The 27980-nt window shown below is 44.0% G+C and overlaps 1 protein-coding gene across 1 annotated transcript; it reads left to right on the top strand.

Annotated features, from left to right (window-relative positions):
* On the top strand, positions 1–27980 carry LOC149452472 (vitelline membrane outer layer protein 1-like). The gene is made up of 3 exons (XM_089689159.1): positions 1–162; positions 20880–20992; positions 27549–27980. Exons 1-3 carry the CDS (start codon positions 1–3, stop codon positions 27838–27840), a joined length of 567 nt encoding a protein of 188 aa, XP_089545285.1. The 3' UTR covers positions 27841–27980.

Consider the following 27980-nt stretch of genomic DNA (forward strand, 5'->3'; position numbering starts at 1 on the left):
ATGGTGAGGAAGATGCTGAGCTGGATGGACACTTTGACCCTCCTCCACTCCACGCTGATCCACGGCTTAGAGATTTCTGTGAGCAATGGTTGTCCTTGGGGTACCTGGGGATCTGTTCAAACCTGTCCACGTGGAACATTAGCAACAGGCTTTCAAATAAAGGTAAGTGATCCCAAAATTTTAGATTTGACTGAAAGAGAACCATGTGCCAGAGTATGAAGGTCCAGTCTTAAAGCAGAACTGAAGAAAAAATAATTGTTTTCATTTTGGATAGAGTAAAGGAGGGTTTTTTTTTTGCCACCTGTATCCAATTGGGGAGATTTTTAAAATGCAATTGTTTTGAGAAAAATACACTTCCTTGAATTTTTGCTGCACAATTTTCACTGCACGCCCTCTGTGTCTGTACAGTCAGAGCTATGTGCGGGTACTTTGCCTGTACATGCTGCCCATCCACAGTACAAGTACTCTGGGTGGTGGACAAGTGGGTATATAGGCTTTTCTGATTTCAGAGTTATAGGTCTGACTTAGCATGGGGAGAAGAGAAAATGAATGAATGGCTGCACTCCACCACGGAACTAAATCCACACGTCTTTTATTGTCTTCACATACAGGAAAGCAGTACAGGACAATCTGTTAACGTGTTTCACACTGAGAATATGTACTTATTCATAACAACAGGGTTATCAAGAGCACACATGAATTAATAGACAACCTGACAATTGCATACATGTATCAATTAGGGATCTTAAGCCCTTTCCTGCTGACCATCTCAACACAGCCATCTACAATCAAAAATGAAGTAACATAATGTACTAAAATAATATGCACAACATACAATAATAAACAAAAATATAACACAAATAAATGGCCTAAGGGAAAAAGAAAAAAGGAAAAGAAATAGAAATAGAAAAATGTCCACTATGTAATAATTAGAGATGAGCGAATCGAACCAGGCGAACCGGAATTCGAGTCGAATTTCAGGAAATATTCGATTCGCGGCGAAACCGAAATTTTGCCTACTTCGGGTGCGCGAATCGAACATTTCCCGATCAGCCGGCAAAAGTGTCCCTGCAGTGAGCTCCGCTATTTCTGACAGTTCTCTGACAGAAGGAACACATGTTTAGCGGTTGAAACATTGTATCTATTAGTTTACATTTAGGATACAGATGTTTCAACCACTGTTCATGTGAAGAAGCTGTGAGAGAACTGTCAGAAATAGAGGAACTCTGCACATACACTTTTTGCCGGCTTGGAATTATTCTTCTTTTCATCCTACTTCTTCTTCTTCTTCATCTTCATCCTCAGAAGAAGAGGATGAGGATGAGGATGAAGAAGAAGAAGTAGGATGAAAAGAAGAATAATTCCAAGCCGGCAAAAAGTGTATGTGCAGAGTTCCTCTATTCTGCAGATACACTTAGAGGAGCTCTGCACATACACTTTTTGCCTGTTTGGAATTAATCTTATTTTCATCCTACTTCTTCTTCTTCTTCTTCTTCTTTATCCTCATCCTCAGAAGAAGAAGAAGAGGATGAAGAAGAAGAAGAAGAAGTAGGATGAAAATAAGAATAATTGCAAGCCGGCAAAAAGTGTATGTGCAGAGTTCCTCTATTCTGCAGATACACTTAGAGGAGCTCTGCAGATACACTTAGAGGAGCTCTGCACATACACTTTTTGCCGGCTTGGAATTAATCTTATTTTCATCCTACTTCTTCTTCTTCTTCTTCATCCTCAGAAGAAGAAGAAGAGGATGAGGATGAGGATGAAGAAGAAGAAGAAGAAGAAGTAGGATGAAAATAAGAATAATTCCAAGCCGGCAAAAAGTGTATGTGCAGAGCTCCTCTAAGTGTATCTGCAGAGCTCCTCTAAGTGTATCTGCAGAATAGAGGAACTCTGCACATACACTTTTTGCCGGAAACCGCTGTATGGAGGGAATGTCCCAGAACTGTCATAAATAGTCTATTTCTGACAGTTCTGGGACATTCACTCCATACAGCTGTTTCAACCGCTGTATGGAGGGAATGTCATAGAACTGTCAGAAATAGACTATTAATGACAGTTCTGGGACTGTCCTTCCATACAGCGGTTGAAACATTGTATCTATTTTTTTCCATAAATGACATTCTGCAGATACACTTAGAGGAGCGCTGCAGATACACTTTTTGCCGGCTTGGAATTATTCTTATTTTCATCCTACTTCTTCTTTTTCTTCTTATGAGGATGAGGATGAAGAAGAAGAAGTAGGATGAAAATAAGATTAATTACAAGCCGGCAAAAAGTGTATCTGCAGCGCACCTCTAAGTGTATTTGCAGAATGTCATTTATGGAAAAAAATAGATACAATGTTTCAACCGCTGTATGGAAGGACAGTCCCAGAACTGTCATAAATAGTCTATTTCTGACAGTTCTGGGACATTCACTCCATACAGCTGTTTCAACCGCTGTATGGAGGGAATGTCATAGAACTGTCAGAAATAGACTATTAATGACAGTTCTGGGACTGTCCTTCCATACAGCGGTTGAAACATTGTATCTATTTGTTTCCATAAATGGATCCATTTATGGAAACAAATAGATACAATGTTTCAACCGCTGTATGGAAGGACAGTCCCAGAACTGTCATTAATAGTCTATTTCTGACAGTTCTATGACATTCCCTCCATACAGCGGTTGAAACAGCTGTATGGAGTGAATGTCCCAGAACTGTCAGAAATAGACTATTTATGACAGTTCTGGGACATTCACTCCATACAGCGGTTGAAACATTGTATCTATTTTTTCCATAAATGACATTCTGCAGATACACTTAGAGGAGCGCTGCAGATACACTTTTTGCCGGCTTGGAATTATTCTTATTTTCATCCTACTTCTTCTTTTTCTTCTTATGAGGATGAGGATGAAGAAGAAGAAGTAGGATGAAAATAAGATTAATTACAAGCCGGCAAAAAGTGTATCTGCAGCGCTCCTCTAAGTGTATTTGCAGAATGTCATTTATGGAAAAAAATAGATACAATGTTTCAACCGCTGTATGGAAGGACAGTCCCAGAACTGTCATAAATAGTCTATTTCTGACAGTTCTGGGACATTCACTCTATACAGCTGTTTCAACCGCTGTATGGAGGGAATGTCATAGAACTGTCAGAAATAGACTATTAATGACAGTTCTGGGACTGTCCTTCCATACAGCGGTTGAAACATTGTATCTATTTGTTTCCATAAATGGATCCATTTATGGAAACAAATAGATACAATGTTTCAACCGCTGTATGGAAGGACAGTCCCAGAACTGTCATTAATAGTCTATTTCTGACAGTTCTATGACATTCCCTCCATACAGCGGTTGAAACAGCTGTATGGAGTGAATGTCCCAGAACTGTCAGAAATAGACTATTTATGACAGTTCTGGGACTGTCCTTCCATACAGCGGTTGAAACATTGTATCTATTTTTTTCCATAAATGACATTCTGCAAATACACTTAGAGGAGCGCTGCAGATACACTTTTTGCCGGCTTGGAATTAATCTTATTTTCATCCTACTTCTTCTTCTTCATCCTCATAAGAAGAAAAAGAAGAAGTAGGATGAAAATAAGAATAATTCCAAGCCGGCAAAAAGTGTATCTGCAGCGCTCCTCTAAGTGTATCTGCAGAATGTCATTTATGGAAAAAAATAGATACAATGTTTCAACCGCTGTATGGAGTGAATGTCCCAGAACTGTCATAAATAGTCTATTTCTGACAGTTCTGGGACATTCACTCCATACAGCTGTTTCAACCGCTGTATGGAGGGAATGTCATAGAACTGTCAGAAATAGACTATTAATGACAGTTCTGGGACTGTCCTTCCATACAGCGGTTGAAACATTGTATCTATTTGTTTCCATAAATGGATCCATTTATGGAAACAAATAGATACAATGTTTCAACCGCTGTATGGAAGGACAGTCCCAGAACTGTCATTAATAGTCTATTTCTGACAGTTCTATGACATTCCCTCCATACAGCGGTTGAAACAGCTGTATGGAGTGAATGTCCCAGAACTGTCAGAAATAGACTATTTATGACAGTTCTGGGACATTCACTCCATACAGCGGTTGAAACATTGTATCTACTTTTTTCCATAAATGACATTCTGCAGATACACTTAGAGGAGCGCTGCAGATACACTTTTTGCCGGCTTGGAATTATTCTTATTTTCATCCTACTTCTTCTTTTTCTTCTTATGAGGATGAGGATGAAGAAGAAGAAGTAGGATGAAAATAAGATTAATTCCAAGCCGGCAAAAAGTGTATCTGCAGCGCTCCTCTAAGTGTATTTGCAGAATGTCATTTATGGAAAAAAATAGATACAATGTTTCAACCGCTGTATGGAAGGACAGTCCCAGAACTGTCATAAATAGTCTATTTCTGACAGTTCTGGGACATTCACTCCATACAGCTGTTTCAACCGCTGTATGGAGGGAATGTCATAGAACTGTCAGAAATAGACTATTAATGACAGTTCTGGGACTGTCCTTCCATACAGCGGTTGAAACATTGTATGTATTTGTTTCCATAAATGGATCCATTTATGGAAACAAATACATACAATGTTTCAACCGCTGCATGGAAGAACAGTCCCAGAACTGTCATTAATAGTCTATTTCTGACAGTTCCATGACATTCCCTCCATACAGCGGTTGAAACAGCTGTATGGAGTGAATGTCCCAGAACTGTCAGAAATAGACAGAAACTGTCACAGAACTGTCCTTCTCATCCTTCTCCTTCTTCTCATCCTTCTTCTCATCCTTCTTCTCATCCTTCTTCTCATCCTTCTCCTTCTTCTCATCCTTCTCCTTCTCCTTCTTCTCATCCTTCTCCTTCTTCTCATCCTTCTTCTCATCCTTCTCCTTCTTTTCATCCTTCTCCTTCTTCTCATCCTTCTCCTTCTCCTTCTTCTCATCCTTCTCCTTCTCCTTCTTCTCATCCTTCTCCTTCTCCTTCTTCTCATCCTTCTCCTTCTCCATCTTCTCATCCTTCTCCTTCTCCTTCTCATCCTTATCCTTCTCCTTCTTCTCATCCTTCTCCTTCTCCATCTTCTCATCCTTCTCCTTTTCCTTCTTCTCATCCTTCTCCTTCTGCTTCTCCTTCTCCTTCTTCTCATCCTTCTTCTTCTCATCCTTCTCCTTCTCCTTCTTCTCATCCTTCTCCTTCTTCTCATCCTTCTCCTTCTTCTCATCCTTCTCCTTCTCCTCATCCTACTCCTTCTTCTCATCCTTCTCCTTCTCCTTCTTCTCATCCTTCTCCTTCTTCTCATCCTTCTCCTTCTCCTTCTTCTCATCCTTCTCCTTCTTCTCATCCTTCTCCTTCTCCATCTTCTCATCCTTCTCCTTCTTCTCATCCTTCTTCTTCTTCTCATCCTTCTCCTTCTCCTTCTTCTCATCCTTCTCCTTCTTCTCATCCTTCTCCTTCTCCTTCTCCTTCTTCTCATCCTTCTCCTTCTTCTCATCCTTCTCCTTCTCCTCATCCTTCTCCTTCTCCTTCTTCTCATCCTTCTCCTTCTCCTTCTTCTCATCCTTCTCCTTCTCATCCTTCTTCTCCTTCTTCTCATCCTTCTCCTTCTTCTCATCCTTCTCCTTCTCCTTCTCCTTCTCTTTCCTCATCTCCAAGGGCATTTAAATTAAAGGTACAGTGTTCTGCACTAATTTAAAGGCTCTCTGAAGCCTAGAAACCCTTTTTATAAGTCATCTTCGTAGCGAAGAAATTCGCATCGAATCGAATTTCACACTGGAATTCGCCGAATCAGCCGAATCGAATTTTTGAGAAATTCGCTCATCTCTAGTAATAATGAACAAAAACTATGATTTGGCTTCCCACTGCTGTTATGTCACCCGCATGATACGTGTTAAAATGGCGGGCAACATTTGAGGAGAGATTTTATTCAATACTTTACAGATGTTCATAAAAGCGATCTCTTAACTGCCTAGTTGTTCGTTCCACATATTGCACATGACAGATCTCACAAGTGATAAGGTAAACAACATAACTGGTATTACAATTAAAGAGTGAATCAATTTTATGTTCCTCGTTATTTGAATGAGAGTGAACAATATCACCTCTCAATATATGTCTACAGTATGGGCAACCAGAGCTGCCACAACTGTAGCTGCCCTTGAAGTGAAGCCATGTAGTGGACTGTACCCCCACCTGATTGAAAAAATTGGGGGATAAAGACTGAACTAATGTGGGTGCCCTTCTAGGAAATATATTTACACTTTCCTTGAGAAGTGCAGTACATGTCTGATCCTAACAAAGCTAGCAAATATCTATTGACAGTGCTTCTGATTTCCCCAAATACCAGACTGAGTGGTGTTGAAAGGGTTAATTTACTACTACTATTATGTCTATTAACATTATTGTTATTATATGCATTACCCTTCAACAAATCATTTCTATGCCTGGAATTGGCAATGGAGAGAGCCATGTCCAACATCCATCTTGGATAACCTCTTTGGAAAAACTGTTGGTATAGCAAAAGGGCTTCATTCTGAAACTCCTTCTGGTCTCTACAGATGCGTCGCACCTGAAGAAATTGTCCTTCTGGAATATCTTTAATAGTATGTTTAGGATGTCCTGATTTAGCCATCAATAAAGTATTTCCAGAGAGTGGTTTCCTATACAAGCTGGTCTTAACACCGCTCACTCTCCTGGTAAGGTGGACATCCAGAAAACAAATTTCTTTCTTACTCGCCTGTCCCGTGAAATGCAAATTTCTATCATTATCATTTAAATATTCCAGAAAGCTATCAAGATCATCCATACCTTTTCCATAACAAATATCACATAATCTATGTACCGATAGTATATCTCGATATAAGATATGAAGGGATTCTCACCCCCAAAGATGCAGGACTGCTCTCACCAACCACTGTAGAGGTTGGCGAGTGAGGGTGAAATTTGGTCCCCATCGGGGCCCTGCACCCTTGAAGGTAATAATCCCCAGTGAAAATGAAATAGTTATGGGCTAATAGATACTCCAGGAAAGTAAACATACGATGTTCAACCACCAAATTGGTACAGTGTTCCATGTAAAAATCTACTGCATCTCTAACCAATTTGTGTGGAATGGATGATTAAAGGCTGGTACATCACAAGTGAACCACATCAACTGACAATCCCAACGTATTTCACTCATGATGGTCAAGAGGTGATTGGTATCTTTGAGGTAACTGGGAAGTCTAGTAACCAACAGTTGCAGCTGTTTATCCAACCACTGTCCCAGTCCCTTATTGAGGGAGCCTATACCCAAATGAATGGATCTATCTGTAAGGGATTTAAACCTTTATGGGTCTTTGGAAGATGATAAAATATGAGGGGAAGTTGGGCCAACGGGACCACTGCTTTCACACAGAACAAGGGTTTATCTCTCCAAGAATGCTGGCAGGAGACAGGCTTTTCTAATTAGGCTTTGGGCATTGAAAGAAAACCAACTGAAGAGCCATTAAACACCTTTTGTTTTCAAGCTCCAGGAATATATTAAAGTGGATCTTGCCCTTTACCCCCTTTTAAAATCTGCCCATACTAGGTAAAAGTGCTCAGTTAGCAAGTACTTATGTAACATAACTCCACAAAGCTTTTTATTTATTGTTTGCATTTTTCATGCTGCCTGTTAAATGCTTGTGAGACTGACACTGCTGTGCTGTCATTTTCAAATAAAAGACTTGACCCAGAAGAAGACAAGGAGAAGATGGAAGGACAGTGTCACAGTACTGGAGTAACAGGGCTCTACATGGCCATTGTAGCTTTCTGTGCCAGCTGTAAGTGAAATTGTCTGGTGATGATGTAATATACATACTGTATATAGTTGGTTCAGTTGAATAAAGACACCATTCTATCCAGTTCAACCTGTGTGGGTGTGTGTGTTTATGTTAATACCAGTTCCAATATCTCTGTAAATTGCATTTGCTAAGATGTCCATCTAAGAGTTTTTTGGAATTTTCGATATTCCCCACAGACACCACCCACTATGGAAGGGAGTTCCAAACCTGTATTGCTCTAACAGTAAAGAACTCCTTATGCAGTTTAAGGTTAAACATTTCTCCTCCAACCTCTTTGAGTGGCCACGTGTCCTGTTAAGCGAAGTGAGACTGATTCTGAGTTCTCCCTCTGCTAGAATCACAATTAAGATGTTTGTATATTGCTATTTTATCCCCTCTTAAGTTTCTTTTTCTCAGGGAGAATACGTTTAATGCTTGTAGTCATTCTTCATAACTGAGGTCCTCCAGTTGCCTTATTAGCTTTGTCACCCATCTCTGGACTCTCTCCAGTTCTAGCATATCCTTCCTGAGGACTGGAGACCAGAACTGGACGCATACTCAAGATGTGGCGGAACCAGTTTTGTAAAGTGGTAGAATTATGGTTTTATCTCTTGAGTAAATACCTTTTAATGCATCTTAATAGTCTGCTAGCTTTGCTGGCTGCAGCTTGGCATTTCATGCTATTGCTGAGCCTGAGATCTACCAGGACCCCCATCAATCCATCCTGGATTCTCCCCTAGCATGCAACCTGCATTCATATTCTTAGCCCCCAAGTGCATTCCTTACATTTTTCAACATTAAATCTCATTTGCCATGGAGTTGCCCACCCCTTTATTTTATTGAGCTGTTCTTGAAAAGTTTCTTTAACCTGCGGTGAAGTTATTGCCCTACTTAGCTTTGTATCATCAGTAAACACTGAGATTGAACTATTTGTATCAACCTCTAAATAATTTATGAAAACATTAAACAGAACTTGTCCCAGAATAAAGCCTTGGCGTACCACACTTACAACTCCAAAACATTCTGAGTTCACACTATTTATCACCACCCTTAGGACGTGTCCCTGTAACCAGTTTTCTATCCAGTTACATACTGAACATTGCTGTCCATGCCGACAGACCTCAATTTGTAAATTAGCACTTATAGGGAATTGTATTGAATGCTTTGGCAAAATTTAGATACACCACATCCACAGGCCTTCCTTTATCTAGATGGCAGCTCACTTTCTCATAGAATGTTAACAGATTGGTCTGGCAAGAACAATAGACCATAAATCCATGCTGATTACTGCTAAAGACTTTCATCAGAAAATTCTTGGATATAGTCTTTTGCCGTTCCCTCCAATAATTTACATACTATCGATGTCAGACTGACTGACCTGTTTAGTTTAAAATTTCTTCAAATTTTCTGGTGGTGCTTAACCTTTTATACATAGAAAACAATAGAGTATACGTCACTATTACGTAAATACAGTCACATTCTAAAAGGCACATTTTGCTTGGCTGAAATATGGGAGAAATATAGAAACTTGAAGCTTGCTTCTCGCCCGTTATCTTTTCACTCCCCCTCACATACTCAAAGCCTAAGTAAAATCCTCTCAGTGCAAAGGGAGGGGTTGAGAACATCGCTCTGAACAAACAAGTTAAGGAGGACTGCAAAGCCCAGCAGACAAAAATATATACGCACAACACATACTGTATATTTAGACATATGAAAAAGTATAAAAGAATAAAGTAAATATGAATAAAATGTATATTTTAAACAGGAAACAGAATAGGCATTTTACCAAATCCATCACAGGCGGACTGACAACTCATGGTGCCCCCGGGCAATAGGGGATCATGGGGCCCCTGTGTCCTTGCCCAAACTCAAAAAAGCCTATGAAAAAGGTACCAGGGGCATCTCATGGGGCCCCCTACTGACCTTGGGCCCTCGGGCAGTGCCCGAGTTTCCAAATGATCAGTCCGCCCCTGCCCTGACCCCTAGAACTTTGACAAACAGATGGCACTAGAAGTCTCAAAAAATGTAACCGCGCTCTTGAGCACCTCTGGCATAAGATTAAGTATCAGAAAGATTTCAACCAATATGAAAATGCAATTCCTGTCTCCAAACTGCCAAACAGACCTATTTTATCACTCCCATTAATTTCTCATCAAATCCTTTCTACCTTCAACGCTCTACTTTGTCTTCCACTGCCTCCACCTACCAATGCATTCCTTGCTCAGAAGATCGCCAGTCACCTAAAAAATAAGATTAATACAATTCATGAGGAGATCTTTGCTGCACAGATACCTCCCCCACTTAACACTTCATGTCCAAAGGTGCAATCATTAAATCCCTCGTTCAACCTCCCTACCACAGACAAAGTTGCTAAACTATGTTTTAACACCCACTGTGACAGACCCAGCCAGGACAGGATCTTTTGGGAGGGACTGCAGGCTAGACTCTTGCCTGCTGACCATAGGACCTGGCATCTGAGAGGGCTTTATTATTTGAGATGTGTGTGCCTGGCATCTGAGGGGGCTCTGTTCTTTGGAGGTTTGTGCCTGGCATCTGAGGGGGATCTATTCTTTGGGAGGTGTGTGCCTGGGGGACCTTTTGGAGTATTTTTAATTCAATTTTGATTCAAGTCCATGTCTCCCCAAAACACATAGACTCTGAGAAATGGAGGACCAGGATACAGATTTGAGTCCTCTGTGCCCAACCTAGCATTGACTGTTCCAACCCCACTCCTAGACTCAAAGACTCTAAGCAGATGTTAATGTAATCAGCTCAAAACAACCTGATGCTGAAGTCTCTTGCTGTAAACTTTGTTAAGGTGTGAGGTGTTAACTGTGACTTTCTCCCATTGTTAATTGAATTAATTGAGTCCCCTGTTGTTTCTGTATGTTGCCTAGTTCTCCTGGAGGTTCCTACATGATGGGATTAGTCTGGTGTCAGCTTCACCTCATTATCTAATCAGTGTGGAATGTTTATCCAAATGTGTAATATTTGTTTCTATTGTTCATGTGGGGACTGCCCCTATTTCTGAAGTGTATAAAAACCTAAGCTAGTGTCGTCTAGTCCTCATGTGCAATGCTCAGCTATAATACCTTGGTCCTGTGTCCCAGTGGCAAGGAAGTAGTTCTCTGATGGAGGCACTCAAGCTGGGTGCCAGGCGATCCATCATATCCACCTAACCACCTGCCCCCTGTATCCTGTTTCCTTGCAAATGCTAAGGTCACTCTCTGGCTCTATCCTACACTCTATAACTCACATTTTCAATCTCTCTCTCTCATCTGGCATCCTCTTCAAATTTCTAAAACATGCACTAGTCACCGCCATACTTAAAAAGTCTCACCAGTCTTAACTACCTATGCCCCATCTCCTTGCTCCCCTTTTCCTCCAAACTTCTTGAACATCTAGGTAGCAACCAACTGAGCGATTATCTCACTGAGTACAACCTTCTTGATCCCCTTCAGCCTGAATTTTAACCTCAACACTTCACAGAAACTGCTCTCTTAAAACTCAAAGTCTACTAATGGGCATGTAGCATCATGCACACAGAGATGGACACGGTCATCCATTTTGCTCCAAACTGCTCCGTATTGTATCTCTCTCTCCCAAGTCAGATTCCTCCGATATCCCCCTCCCTCTCTGTTGAGTGACATGTGGTCTGTTTGATGACAGAGATCACAGGCAGAAAACGCATTTGGAGGGCGTCATGGCTATAAACCACACAAGCTAGGTGTCCCTCTGTCTGCAAGACTCTTGCTGGAGAAGGGGTCGTAAAGCCATAAACCGAGCCCTCACTGAGCTTCAAAAGACATTCCAGGTAGTCGTAAAAACAGACTTACATTTTAAAACCCAGTTTTCCATATCATTTTATATCTCCAAATAGGAAATAATTACACAAACATGGAGCACAGATTCGGATGGCTCACTTTGATACAAATCACCTGGTATATTACACCCCCTAGCTGGCATACACAGGAGAGCAGAAAATTATATCTCCTTAACCATTCAAGCAGGTATGTCATATTTCATATCTACCCATTCGGCAGATGCATCTGCATATTACTCTACTAGTGGCCAGGCTGCTAAATGCACCGAGAATAAGTTATTGACCATAGTATAATTTCTGAGGGCTTTGGTCATAGCTTGGGTCTCCACCTTCCACTCTCTCCCCAAATGAGGCGATTGGTTCTCTGCTTCAGGGAGACACCCTGTGGAGCTCCTAGAAAAAGCTAAGCTAAGCTGAGTTGAGGGGTGTGGAAGTTGAAGATTCTCCCTTTTTTAACATCGGAATCAACTTTGGGAGAAAAAGGCCCTGTTTGCTCAGAAAACCTGAAAGCTGCTTAACCCAAGGCTGTAAATATTTTTATTGCACCCTTTTGACCTTTTTAGTAATAAATCCTATTATCTGAAAAGTGTTGAACTGTTTCTAAAGCTCTTTAATGCAAACTGAGAATCCCTGTCTCTGAAGAACGCTACTGTGTGTTTTAAACCTCTGCATACATCTGTCTGCGGTGACATTGCGTATACAAACGATTATTCAAACATCATAGTGTATTGCTAATATTGCCAAGTTTCCTCTTTCTCTGTACAAAAAGGAGGTGGTGGCAGTGTGAAGGGTTAACTTGACCCAGTAACAATCGCTCGCAGGCTGCAAATACACAGGTTGTGGTCCATTAGCTGGAAAATCTATCCCCGGTTTTAGATTGGCTAGTTCTTCAGTCACGAGTTTGATGAGAAGGGCTGGGGTCTGACGCCGCGATCGTCACAGGGCACTATTCTCTACTCCTACTCCTGGACCTCTCTGTGGCCTTTGACACAGTGGACCACCCCCTTCTCCTCAAAAACTCCACTCCTTTGGTCTCTGTGACTGTACTTTTTGTTGGTTCTCAGCCTACCTAACCCACCACACCTTAAGTGTCACTTACAATTCTACTTCCTCCTCTCCTCTTCCATTCTGTGTCGGGACCATAAGGTTCTGTTCTTGGACCTCTCCTATTCTTGATCTACACCTCCTCCTTGGGTCCGTTAATAGCCTCCCATGACTTTCAATACCATTTCTATGCCAATGACACTCAAATCTATCTTTCCGCCCCTCAGCTCACTCCATCAGTCTCTACAGGCATAACTAATTTACTAACAGGCATATCAGACTGGATGTCACACCACTTCCTCAAACTCAATCAGTCCAAAACTGAGGTCATAATGTTTCCTCCCCCACCTGCCTCTTCCCCTGATTTCTTTGTTAAAATTGATGGCACAACTTTCAAAACGTCCCCCCATTGCAGGGTGCTAGATATTGTCCTGGACTCTGAAATATCCTTTTGGACCCACATTCAATCACTGTCTAAAGCTTTCCTCCTCAACCTTGGCAACATCTCCAAAATATGTGCCTTGCTACCCTGCGGGGATGGTTAAGCTTCCCCGGTGCATGCACAGTGCCAGCCAATTGCGTCCATGCCCTGCTGGTGATGTCAGATGCTGGGTGGGGGTATAAAAGGCTGACATCTCTGGTGGCCATCTCGTTGGAGCCACGAGGTCAGTCCTGTTAGATCAACTTCGAGCTTGCTTGGTTAGACTTTAATTTTGCTAAACATGGAATCTAAACATGGAATCTAAACATGGAATCTTTGATACTTTTTAAATGTATTGTGCCAGGAGCAGGTCCTTCATAGTTGTGGCTATACTTCACACTGGACTGTGTTTCTCTGTGAATGGATATGTTTAAAGAGTAATGCATTGATTGAGGTCCTGCCTTATTTATAATATTTAATTCTCGGGAATTATATAATACTTTTTTAGTCCATAACTGTTGAAATGCAGTGATTAAATCTGTTTTTACAGGACATTTTTTATGCTTTCACCTGATTCTGTGTTGCTGATAATTTAGTCTCCCTGTAAGTGGGCACCCACCTGTGGCTTTTGCTAAACATATATAGAGAGTAGTCTGAATTTAACAAATTTTGCAATTTTGTAATGTTTTATAATCTATAATATTTTTTCCAACAAATCTCTATATGTACAGTATCTCCCAGAAATGAGTCCACACCTCTAATTTTTGTAAATATTTTATTATATCTTTTCATGTGACAACACTGAAGAAATGACACTTTGCTACAATGTGATGTAGTGAGTATAGAGCTTGTATAACATGTAAATTTGCTGTCCCCTCAAAATAACTCAACACACCGCCATTCATGTCTAAACCGCTTGCAACAAAAGTGAGTCCACCGCTAAGTGACAATGTCCAAATTGGGCCCAGTTAGCCATTTTCCCTCCCCGGTGTCATGTGACTCGTTACTGTTACAAGATCTCAGGTGTGAATGGGGAGCAGGTGTGTGAAATTTGGTGTTATCACTCTCTCATACTGGTCACTGGAAGTTCAACATGGCACCTCATGGCAAAGAACTCTCTGAGGATCTGAAATAAAGAATTGTTGCTCTACATAAAGATGGCCTAGGCTATAAAAAGATTGGCAAGTCCCTGAAACTGAGCTGCAGCGTGGTGGCCAAGACCATACACTGGTTTAACAGGACAGGTTCCACTCAGAACAGGCCTCGCCATGCTCGACCAAAGAAGTTGAGTGCACGTGCTCAGCGTCATATAGAGGTTGTTTTTGGGAAATAGACGTATGAGTGCTGCCAGCAATGCTGCAGAGGTTGAAGGGGTGGGGGGGTCAGCTTGTCAGTGCTCAGACCATACACCGCACACTGCATCAGTTCATTGAGGGAACCATGAATGCCAACATGTACTGTGACATACTGAAGCAGAGCATGATCCCCTCCCTTTGGAGACTGGGACACGGGGCAGTATTCCAACATGATAACGACCCCAAACACACCTCCAAGACGACAACTGCCTTGCTAAAGAAGCTGAGGGTAAAGGTGATGGACTGGTCAAGCATGTCTCCAGACCTAAACCCTATTGAGCATCTGTGGGGCATCCTCAAACGGAAGGTGGAGGAGCTCAAGATCTCTAATATCCACCAACTCCGTGATGTCGTCATGGAGGAGTGGAAGAGGACCCCAGTGGCAACTTGTGAATCTCTGGTGAACTCCATGCCCAAGAGGGTTAAGGCAGTGCCGGAAAATAATGGCGGTAACACAAAATATTGACACTTTGGGCCTAAATTGGACATGTTCACTTAGGGGTGGACTCACTTTTGTTGCCAGCGGTTTAGACATTAATGGCGGTGTGTTGAGTTATTTTGAGGGGACAGCAAATTTACATGTTATATAAGCTGTACACTCACTACGTCACATTGTAGCAAAGTGTCATTTCTTCAGTGTTGTCACATGAAAAGATAGAATTAAATATTTACAAAAATGTGTTCTCTCTGCACACATGTTCCATCCATGTACCCTCTCTGCACACGTTCCATCCCTGTACCCCCTCTGCACACATATTCCATCCCTGTACCCTCTCTGCACACATGTTCCATCTCTCTACCCCCTCTGCACACATGTTCCATCCCTGTACCCCCTCTGCACAGATGTTCCATCACCCTATCGCTGACAGAGAGGAAGCTGAGCCTATGGCTAATGGGTGCTTTTAGTAGTACAATGTAAAGGTGTCTGGCAACTGAGGGGTTACCTGTTAGCCACAGGCTCAGCTCCCTCCCCAGCAGCTATGGGGTTAAGTCTGTATAGCAGCTCAGCTCTCTCCCCTGTTATCCTCTGCTTATACAGAATGGCCATGGAATCCCTTCTTTCTACCTGCTTGTCCTGGGATCGGTGACTGATGTCTGTCTCCCTGCTGGGCAGTCCAATGCCTTCTGAATCCCCTGTGAAATCCTGTACCCAAGCCTGCCTGTCTTGTTGTCAGGCATGTATGGGGTTAAGTGATTTCAGCTCCAGGGTTGGTAACAGCTGTTACTATTGGATGGGAGGAGGGGCACACTGCCTTTGTGGGCAGGTTCAGACCGGGAGTCTCAGACTGGTCTGCCCCCTTCAGCCAGCAGGAATTGCATCACTGCTGCTGACATGAGAACTACAGGAGGGATGTGCCAAGACCAGTGACTGGGGGAATAAAGGCATAGCAGCCACCGGTCTTACAAACAGGAGGACACAGGGGATTGACCCCGAATTTAAAACATGCATATGCTGTTTCTCAGAAACTACAGAGTCAATCAGAGGATGGAATACATATTCTAGGAAGGTAGGAAAGCAGCAATAAAATTATGTAAAGAAGTTTTTCCTGGAGTTCTGGTTTAAGTTACTAATTTTATTCTGTTGCATTCGTAATAAAAGTCGTTTAGTTTAGTTTTGTTTGCTCATTTACGACCAAATTCAATGGATTCGATTAAAAAATATTGAATCAATCCAAATTCATTGGGACAAATAGCTGGTTCTATTGTATTCGAAATTGGAATTTCAAATTTTGAAAGACTTATAAATTCTTTCTATTTCATTTTATTTGAAATTTGATTTTTGGAAGATGGCTATATTCTTTCTATTCTAGTTTTTTTTCTTTTCTATTCTGTTTTATTCCATTCTATTCTTTTCAAAATTCAAATTTCAGACTACGGCTATATTAACACTAATACACACAGTCTTTGAAAGAAATCTGCAATAGTCAGCAATATGTTTACATTTCGAATTTGTTTTTGAATTCAATTTCATTTTTTAATTTGTTTCAAATTTGATTCAAATTCAGTTAATGTGTTATTTCAGACAGAATTTAGTTTTCTTATTTTGGATTCGTTAAAATTCATTCCTATTATAATTCAGAAATTTAGATATAACCGAATCACCAAATAATAAACATTTAGTCCGAATTCTGATTTGGAACCAGGGGTGGACTGACCATTTGGAAACTCGAACACTGCCCGAGGGCCCGGGGTCAGTAGGGGGCCCCATGAGATGCCATTGGAACCTTTTTCATAGGCTTTTTTGAGTTTGGGCAAGAACACAGGGACCCCATGATCCCCTGTTGCCCGGGGGTCCCATGAGTTGTCAGTCCACCCCCTGTTTGGAACAACACTGTTAGAATCTGCAAAAGAGCCCCAAGAGACTTGGGCCGAGGTTCACCTTCCAGCAGGACAACGACCCGAAACATCCAGCCAGAGCTACAATGGAATGGTTTAGATCAAAACATATTCATGTGTTAGAATGGCCCAGTCACAATCCAGACCTAAATCCAATGGAGAATCTGTGGCAAGACTTGAAAATTATAATATATGTAAATCACTAATTTTCCCAACTATTTATAAGCACGCTTCACCTCTACCCTTAGAGGTGTACAAATATAAATACAAATATGCTCAGTGATAATCAATAAAATAACTTTTCTTATGTAATAATCTCCAAAAAAATCCAAAATCTGTAATTATTCAAATAAAGTCCAATTTTAAATTAAAGTCCAATAAACAAATACGTGTAGTCCAAAAATTGATTCAAATGTAACAAACTCTCCGCTGCTTGCAAAACCTTGATTACCTCAAAAAAACAAAAAAATATACATAGTGCATTATCCTTTATAAATAAAAATTAACATATAAAATCAATCCAATAATATTCACCCAAGTGAAAACACGTGTATATATCAAAACCACATACACATGTGATATACTGTGCAAAACCATGCATGTGAAACACTCTGCTGTGCTAGAAACTCATAACACAGTGCACACTTCTATCGAGGTAAGGAATGAATACCCTTACCAATGTTCAAAGCAATTTATGTTTTTGATCTTAATCCACAGAAAATTTGTCTGGTGATATAAATCCTTTTATAGATGTCCTCAGGGTTTGCTTTGTATGGATCCTTCCACCCTAGCAACTGAGAAATGCTTCCACCATATACGTCAGCCAGATACCCATATACAAGGAACAAATCATAGCGTAATACTGCCACATACTCAGATCAAAAGCTTTTAATTATCCTGCTTACATTAAAAACATCTTTAATCGCACATAGCATATAAAGACCTGTCTGCCATCCGGAATCCAGGAGAGTCCTAATCGCAACTCACAGCCGAGATTTTGCCCTCTCCAAGATGGCCGCCACTCTACTTCCGGTATTCTCGTATGCGTCTGACGTCACCTCCCTTTGACGCGTTTCGTCATTGGACGTACCCTTTATGATTACGTCATAGCGTTTAGACTTAGCGTTTAGACTTTGGACTTTATTTGAATAATTACAGATTTTGGATTTTTTTGGAGATTATTACATAAGAAAAGTTATTTTATTGATTATCACTGAGCATATTTGTATTTATAAGACTTGAAAATTGCTGTTCACAGACGCTCTCCATCCAATCTGACAGAGCTTGAGCGATTCTACAAAGAAGAATGGGCAGAAATGTCCCTCTCTAGATGTGCAAAGCTGGTAGAGACATCCCCAAAAAGACTTGCAGCTGGAATTGCAGCCAAAGGGGGTCCTACAAAGTATTGACTCCGGGGGGCTGAATACAAATGCCACCACAGTTTTCACAGATTTATTTGTAAAAAATGTTGAAAACCGTTTTTCATTTTCCTTCCACTTCACAATTATGTGCCGCTTTGTGTTGGTCTATTACATCAAATCCCAATAAAATACATTGATGTTTTTGATTAACATGACAAAATGTGGATAATTGCAAGGTGTGTCAATACTTTTCCAAGGTATTGCATAGCCCGGCTCGGGAAAAGTTCTCACTTTTGGGACCACGGACTGAAGCTTAGAGCAGGGACTCAGCTGCTCTGGAGAGTTGATCAGGCCTTGCGGTCCAGACGGTGTAGAATCTTCAGCCGGAGTGCTACATATCTGCAGGCAGATCATCCATCTTTAGCTTCCTGTCAGCTCAGTAGCTGTCCAGGGTCACTTCCATCATCACAGCTGAATCCCAGCATCGCTAGGTGCTTGGACAGGCACCCTTCTCTGGTTACAGATTCTGCAAGAGGCTATTCCAGGACATCCCAATCCCTTGAGCCACGGTACCATCAGGATTGGTGAGCGGGCAGAGGCCTACACTGTGTACATCCTACAAAAGGGATATTGCATGCAGACGCCTTTATCCAACACTTCTGCACAAACAAATCCCTCAACAGGAAACCCTTTGCATATGTTATCCGCTATTGCTGGTCGCCATTGCACAGCAATTCCTCTGGGCCTTTGTTGATCTAGCTGAAGATTCTTAACACCTACATCACTAAGACCTCCTTTTTCTCTCTTTCTTTTCCTTTCTCAATAAAGAACTCAATGCACTACATCTGTGTGCGTTAAAGGGAACTCTTACTCAGAATTTGCAAATTACATGGTTCACATATTGAACTCTTATAAATTGCGCTCTTATTTTCTGGGCCCATGGCATCAGGATTCTAAGGGGGTAGTCTGACACAAAAAGGTATTTCTCTTCCCTTTTCTAACCTGGGGTCACAGGTTCTTACAGAGCATATTTAAATCAAGGTTTGATCTACTGTGTTTCATTCTTGCATTATATACAGTAACTATATTCTGTATCCCGTGACTAAAAAAAAGGTTTACATTGGGAGATACAGTATCTGTATTAACAATCTTTACTGTGTGTTGACTGAAGAACCCTTAGTAAATACTTTGTTGCTTTACTATAGTCTGGTTTCATTGCAACTGTGATCTCTTGTGAATTATGAACCCAGGGTGTCAGAGGTGTTGGGAGGCTTGTAAGACCAGGGAAACCTTTGGAGACCATCATCTTCCAGCTGCCCTCACAAGGGTAGCGCTACTAAGATCAGGGAAACCTTTGGGGACCATCATCTTTCAGCTGCCCTCACAAGGGTAGCTCTACTAAGATCAGGGTAACCTTTTGGGCCCATCATCTTCCAGCTGCCCTCACAAGGGTAGCACTACTAAGATCAAGGCAACCTTTGGGGACCATCATCTTTCAGCTGCCCTCACAAGGGTAGCGCTACTAAGATCAGGGAAACCTTTTGGGCCCATCATCTTCCAGCTGCCCTCACAAGGGTAGCGCTACTAAGATCAGGGAAACCTTTGGGGACCATCATCTTTCAGCTGCCCTCCCAAGGGTAGCGCTACTAAGATCAGGGCAACCTTTGGGGACCATCATCTTCCAGCTGCCCTCACATGGGTAGCGCTACTAAGATCAGGGCAACCTTTGGGGATCATCATCTTCCAGCTGCCCTCAAATGGGTAGCACTACTAAGATCAAGGTAACCTTTTGGGCCCATCATCTTCCAGCTGCCCTCACAAGGGTAGCGCTACTAAGATCAGGGAAACCTTTGGGGACCATCATCTTTCAGCTGCCCTCACAAGGGTAGCGCTACTAAGATCAGGGAAACCTTTTGGGCCCATCATCTTCCAGCTGCCCTCACAAGGGTAGCGCTACTAAGATCAGGGCAACCTTTGGGGACCATCATCTTCCAGCTGCCCTCACAAGGGTAGCACTACTAAGATTGGATCAACCTTTGGGGACCCTCATCTTCCAGCTGCTCTCACAAAGGTAGCAACAATAAAGAAAATATCAGCGCACAAATGTATATTGTAATGAGTCCATAAGTCCCAATAAAGTCTATGGCTGGTAACCGCTTTAGGTGGCAGCCGTCCCAGAGTGAGCCAACTCTGTATGTATAACAAGGAAAAAAAAAAAGAGAGAAAAAAAAATGTTAAAATAGCCCATCAGTATGGCTGTGATCCTAGTCTTGCAGGAATCTGTCCGGTGGGGTTCTAACCGCTGTGGATGGTAGAGGGGATCCCAGGCTGCTCTGGATGGTCAAGAATCCCAGGCACCATCGTCCTTCCAGAACCAGAAGTGCCTGTAAGCAGCGTGAACTGCAAGCCAGGTGGACATGACATCATACAGGAAGAGTTTCGCCGACAGAAAGAGAGAAACTAGGCTACGCGCTCAGAGCTGATTGCTCCTCCTACAGGCCTCTAGAAGGGTCACAGCCTCTACTAGGATCACAGCCATACTGATGGGCTATTTTAACACTTCCGCATTGTGAGTTTTATCATTTGTGGCTTATTAAATTACTTTTATACTGCACTTAGAAGGCGCCTCTCTTTTGTTTTCTCCCTTATTATCCTCACAAGGGCAGCGCTACATCTATATCACTTAAAAATAATTCTCCCTGAACTAAACAAAAATGTATTTTCATAAATCTTTTGTTTCCTCTTAAGGTGGAGCCACCTCAAGGAGCAGGAGATGACACAGCGCTAAATGCCATCAGACTGCTCTGTACAAAACCTGGTTCCAGAGTCATTGAAGCTCAAATAATGTCGACGGTTGGAGGGTATGTCCATAAACCTACATAACTTATGCAAAACACAACCATAAAATAATTGATATTTTCTCTTCAGGGCAATTTGGGAATCACATAATCCCCACAGTTCCCTTGGATTCTAAACGGTTGAAGATAAGTTTATTATTACTCTAAAAAACAATTAAAAATGTGCAGAAAGGATCAGAAGATATTCCAATAGCTGGTGCACATACATGTGTGATTTTCTGAGATAGCAAAGCTGGTCACACATGTGTTAGCAGGTGCCTCCAAAGCCTACTGGGGAACAATAGGTCTTTAGGAATTTACACTAGTTCCTTGTGGGTCAGCAGAACTCTATGGTTGGAGGCCATACCATACTCCAGAGCCCTACAAAATCATTTTGAGAAAAGTAGCCTAGAAAACGGACTTGTCTCCACCAGCTCCTCATGGCACACCACACTGTACTATTAACCTTGTCCAGCCTGAAGGCAAAGAGGGAAGCCACTCTACTTCTACTTCTGAGCAGGACCGGTGCTAGACTATTTTGCGCCCTAGGCAAGACCAGCTACTTGCATCACTGCCCGCCAAAACATCAACATTTTTTAAAACAGTAAAAAATCAACAAAACATGAAACTGCTAAATTTCTCCAGATAACATCTTTCAATCCTGCAGCACCCAGAAGTATGCAGAACATGGGCGCAGTGTTTGGGAAACATGGGCGCCAGTGGGAAGCAGGGGGGTTTTGGTGAGGTATCAGGGGTCTAAACAGACCTCTGATGTTTCACCATTGAGACAGAGAAAGGAGATTGAGGACACAGCCCTCATTCTCCATCTCTGCAGCCTGAGCAGAACAGAATGGCTGAACAGGAATAACTCTGTACAGAGGCTTTCTGTTCATTCATAAACTGAGGCATTGTAAACACAGATTACTATACCTCAATTATGAATGAAAAAAAAAAAACCAGTCAGTGATCGGTACTTTCATTTCAGACAACAAAGGGGCTGGTAAATTACATATTTACCAGCTCTTTACCCACTATCCATCCCGATGGATTCCCCACACCTCTGCTTCCCTCCTCTCCTGCCAGCTGCTGAAGGGGATCTGGGGGGGAACAAGGAGGGCCGGGAGAGAGCGCAGTGGTGCCAGGAGAGAGGAAACAGCATGGCCGGGAGAGATCAAATCGGGGATGGGAGAGAGAACAGTGGGGCCAGGAGAGAGGAAACAGCGGGTCCAGGAGAGATCAAAGTGGGGCTGGAAGCAGTGATGTATTTTGGTTTTGTGCTGCCCTAGGCAAGACTAAAATCAGGAGCCCCACCCCTTCCTGTTGAAGATCCACCCCTTCATCAGTTAACCCCACCCCTTCCTCTTTAGGTTCCACCTCTTCCTATTAGAGCTCCATCTCTGGATTTGGTCAGAGACTGTGGACAGGATAGAAGAGATTATCAGAGACTGCAGACATAGTACAGGAGATGGTCAGAGTTAGTGGCCATACTGAACAAGATGTATGATCCAAACAACATCTGAGTCCATACGATGGAACCCTGGATGAACAACCTGCTAACGCGTTTCGAGGACACAACCTCTTCCTCAGAAGAAGTGCAGACTCCTGTAGTGTTGGCTCTGAGGAAGAGGTTGTGTCCTCGAAGCAAGTTGGTCATCCAGGGTTCCATCGTATGGACTCAGATGTTGTTTGGATCATACATATTGTTCAGTTTGACATGCCTGTGTTAATTTGTCCATTGTGAGTATGATACCTAATTTGTTTCTTCAATAAATTATTTTAAACGATAATGCACTAGGTCGGTGCGCCCTTTTTCTGTTTCTTCATTTGTATCCAGTGCATTTGGACCACCCCGGTCTGTTGAGGGCAGCGAGCATATTCCAGAAAATTCCAGAACATTCCTATTGGGTCTACTGAGTCCTTTCCTAGGGCAGGAGTAAAGTGTTTGTTGTGTTAGTGGCCATACTACAGGAGATGGTCAGAGACTTCAGACATACTACATGAGATGGTCAGCGACTGTAGACATACTAGAGGAGACGGTCAGAGACTGCAGGTATGGTATAGGAGACAGTCAGAGACTGCAGACATACTACAGGAGATGGTCAGAGACTGCAGACATACTACAGCAGATGGTCAGAGACTGCAGACATAGTACAAGAGATGGTCAGAGATTACGGACATACTACAGGAGATGGTCAGAGACTGTGGACATGATGCAGGACATGGTCAGAGACTGGACAGGATACAGAAGACGGTCAGTATCCTATTGATGTATTGAAGGAGCAAAAAAAAATGCCTCTGTGAGGACCCATCAGATGCCAGTTTTGTGAAATATATAGAAAACCTCTGTTTTTCACTGCGGGCCCGCCCCTACAATCGAGCCAAGCCCACCCACTCTCACCTGACCATAGCCGAACCCGACACCTACCTGAGCACAGATAAACCTTCCCCCCAGCCTGAGCACAGAGGAGCCGCCCACCCGATCACAGACCAAACCCCCCGCCCGAGCCAAGCTGCACCTGCCCACACCCAATACACGGGGGCAGCGCTGCCGCATGGAGCGCGGGAGGACGGGATCATGCCGTGCACATGAGGACAATGAGAGGGGGGGAAGGAGGGAGCCTGCATGTGGATTCCCACAGCAGGGGGACTGACTGTCTAGTGCTCGGCCAGTGGAACAGGATGCTCCCTTGGCAGGGGGCCAGATTGCCAGAAACAGAAGAGTGAGGGGCTGCTGGGGGTGGGGGTGTGGCAGGCAGCAGAAAAGCTCTGTGACAAAGCCCAAGACTATTGGAGATTCCACCCATGTCAGAACACATTGTCAGAACACATTGATCAGTGCTGCAAATGATTGGCTGGAGCTACTGATCATATAAAAGCTTTCCAACAGTCCAATCCAAGACAATTTAATCTACCAATCAACTTTTGGTGAGCAGGAAAGGCCACACACAGATCGAAAGTTGTCCAGTCCCTGCTGACCTGGCCGAATTTTGATCCATGTGCACCCAGTATTTCTGGACAGTCATATATTGTCTTTGTCCCCACACAGGCTGAGCTACACTTCTAAATTTCTGACCCTTTGTTAGGACAGACAGTGTTCAAATCTAATCCAACTGATAATGAAGAACTGTGAACACAGTACAGACAGGGTTCATTATGGTAAACATTACTCCATAGCCCCATATCTAAACATCACAAAGCAGGGAAACGTAAAGTTTGTTAGGTAGGTAAATCTTTAAAGTGGTTGTAAAGGCTGAAGGTCTTTTACCTTCATGCGTTCTATGCAAGAAGGTAAAAAAAACCTTCTGTGTGCAGCAGCGCCCCCAACGCCCTCAATGCTTACCTGAGCCCCATCCCGATCCAACGATATGCACAACAGACTCTGCTCTCCCGGGTCTCTGCCCTCTTTATTGGCTGAGACAGCACGCAGGAGCCATTGGCTCCTGCTGCTGTCAATCACAGTCAGCCAGCCAATGAGGATAAAAACTGGGTGGGGTCAAGCTGCGGCTCCGTGTGTGAATGGACACACGGAGTAGCGGGTGCGCCCATAGCAAGCTGCTTGCTATGAGGGCACCTGACAGAAAGGAGCAGCCAGGGGAGCTTGTGGGGGACCCGAGAAGAGAAGTATCCGGGCTGCTCTGTGCAAAACCACTGCACACAGCAGGTAAGTATAGACATGTTTGTTATTTTACAAAAAAAAAAAAAGAACCTTTAGTATCATTTTAAATATATTTTTAAGTTACAAATATATAGTTGGTGTTATCTCAGTTTGGCTGCAAAAGTGGAAATACACTTTAGGACCTACTTCTGAATCAGTGCAGCAATAAATAAATTCCCAGTAATAGAGGGCCCCTAGGATTGAGAGCCCGTGAGTGAGACGACCTCCATTGACACCCGGAGAGGCGAGCAGCAGCGGAAGCAGCATTACCGGTGGTGGTGCCTCCCAGAGCATCGACTCCTCCAACCTCCCAGCTTGCGGCTGCAACAGTAACAGTAACGACCGCCTGGAGGACAGGCTGACCAGGGGCCCGGAGGACAAGGACAGCGGTAGAGCAGACCACCAGAGACTGCAGATCAGAGTAAGGAGCAGATCGCTCCATCGCTCCAGAATGAGAGAACTGACCCTGCTCACTGCTGTCATGCCAGGTACAAGGTCTTACACACACCTACCCGCAGAAGGGGACTGGGACAGGGAGGCACAGGAGGAACTACAGACAGGGCTAGGGTTCTCTCAATAATCCTCCCCCTTTTTTTCCCACCCCCCCTCACCCCCCACCCCTCTCTCTCACCCCCCCCTCACCCCTCTCTCACCCTCCCCCCTCTCTCTCACTCCCCCCTCTCTCTCATCTCACCTTCTCCACCCCTCTATCTCCCTCACCCCCCCTCTCTCACCCACTGAGGAGAACACACAGGGACAGAGCCGTACCGCACCTGCTGAGGAGAACACACAGGGACAGAACCATACCGCACCTGCTGAGGAGAACACACAGGGACAGAACCATACTGCACCCACTGAGGAGAACACACAGGGACAGAACCAAACCGCACCCACTGAGGAGAACACACAGGGACAGAACCGTACCGCACTCGCTGAGGAGAACACACAGGGACAGAGCCGTACCGCACCCGCTGAGGAGAACACACAGGGACAGAACCAAACTGCACTCGCTGAGGAGAACACACAGGGACAGAGCTGTACCGCACCCGCTGAGGAGAACACACAGGGACAGAGCCATACCGCACCCGCTGAGGAGAACACACAGGGGACAGAGCTGTACCGCACCCGCTGAGGAGACACACAGGGACAGAGCCGTACCGCACCCGCTGAGGAGAACACAGAGGGACAGAGCCAAACCGCACCCGCTGAGGAGAACACAGAGGGACAGAACCATACCGCACCCGCTGAGGAGAACACACAGGGACAGAGCCATACCGCGCTCGCTGAGGAGACACACAGGGACAGAACCATACCGCACTCGCTGAGGAGACACACAGGGACAGAACCATACCGCACTCGCTGAGGAGACACACAGGGACAGAGCCATACAGCACCCGCTGAGGAGACACACAGGGACAGAGCCGTACCGCACCCGCTGAGGAGAACACAGAGGGACAGAGCCAAACCGCACCCGCTGAGGAGAACACACAGGGACAGAGCCATACAGCACCCGCTGAGGAGACACACAGGGACAGAACCATACCGGACTCGCTGAGGAGACACACAGGGACAGAGCCGTACCGCACCCGCTGAGGAGAACCCACAGGGACAGAACAAAACCGCACTCGCTGAGGAGAACACACAGGGACAGAGCTGTACCGCACCCGCTGAGGAGAACACACAGGGACAGAGCCATACCGCACCCGCTGAGGAGAACACACAGGGACAGAGCCATACCGCACCCGCTGAGGAGAACACACAGGGACAGAGCTGTACCGCACCCGCTGAGGAGACACACAGGGACAGAGCTGTACCGCACCCGCTGAGGAGACACACAGGGACAGAGCCATACCTCACTCACTGAGGAGACACACAGGGACAGAGCCATACCGCACCCGCTGAGGAGAACACACAGGGACAGAGCCAAGCCGCACCCGCTGAGGAGAACACACAGGGACAGAGCCATACAGCACCCGCTGAGGAGACACACAGGGACAGAGCCATACAGCACCCGCTGAGGAGACACACAGGGACAGAACCATACCGCACTCGCTGAGGAGACACACAGGGACAGAGCCATACAGCACCCGCTGAGGAGAACACACAGGGACAGAGCCGTACCACACCCGCTGAGGAGACACACAGGGACAGAGCCGTACAGCACCCGCTGAGGAGACACACAGGGACAGAGCCGTACCGCACCCGCTGAGGAGACACACAGGGACAGAGCCGTACCGCACCCGCTGAGGAGAACACACAGGGACAAAGCCATACCGCACCTGCTGAGGAGAACACACAGGGAGGATTCCCCCAGATATTCCTGTCACTCATTGTATGCCGCCTCCCTCCAACATAAGACCTCCTCCTGATGAATTCCTCTCAGCCAGAGCCCGCCCTTTTCTCAGCCAGAGCCCGCCCTCTTCTCAGCAGGCAGGAAAGAAAATTATATCACTCTGCCAGCAGCAGGGAGTGTGAGTCGGTCATTTATGAGTCAATAGCGCACCGGCTGCTGTGTGAGTCCGTCTGTGCCGAAAAAAGAAAAAAAAGTCCCTTTATCTTACAGTCTCCCGGGCCCCACTGGATGAACTGATGGCCCCCCAGCCCAGGGAATAGGATTTATTACTTGGGAGCCCCAGGGGAACAATAGGTGTTCACATTATTTATGCCCATGTGTACTACATTATGAGGCTGGACGCTGCTGCTGGCGGGCCCCCTTGTTAAAGTGAGGAGGTTGGGCCCCTACAGGAGGCCCGGATGTACCCCCTTATCAACGGCCCTGGTTACACAAGCAGTGGCTGTAAGCATCTAAGTGTATGGTCAAAGTCCAAATCTATCGGAAAGCCAATTGCCTAGCATTGCTGCAGGGAAAAGTAAGCAGATCTCCATAAACCATGAGATGATATACATTTTTGTTTTTCACTACAGATGGGGAACTTGGACTACTATAAAGTGGTGCCCCTCAGGGCGTATCATACAATTTGCTCTGCAAGTTGAACAGCCCCTTCCTGGTAACGGTGACGATACTGCAGCCAACAATATCAGGTTCCGATGCTCCGATAACACTGTCCTGATAGGTATTGGAGGACCATGGGGAACATGGGGACTGTGGAGTGCAATCTGCGTAAATGGAATTGTTGGCATCAAAACCAGAGTGGAGCCTCCCCAAGGACCTGGAGATGACACGTCCCTGAATAACGTCATATTTCTATGCTTGTAAAATCAGGATCACAATTATAACAAAAAAAAAGAAGAATGTTAAGATTGCTTTTGAAATAAAATGATGAATGTGATTGTGTTTAATTACAAAAAAATCTGTTTTAATTAAATGATACTATAATAAAGAAATCAGATGCGATG

Source organism: Staurois parvus, unplaced genomic scaffold (assembly GCF_062004578.1).
Source record: "Staurois parvus isolate SC_StPar_1 unplaced genomic scaffold, SC_StPar_1.0 ptg000470l, whole genome shotgun sequence".
Classification (NCBI taxonomy): Eukaryota; Metazoa; Chordata; class Amphibia; order Anura; family Ranidae; genus Staurois; species Staurois parvus.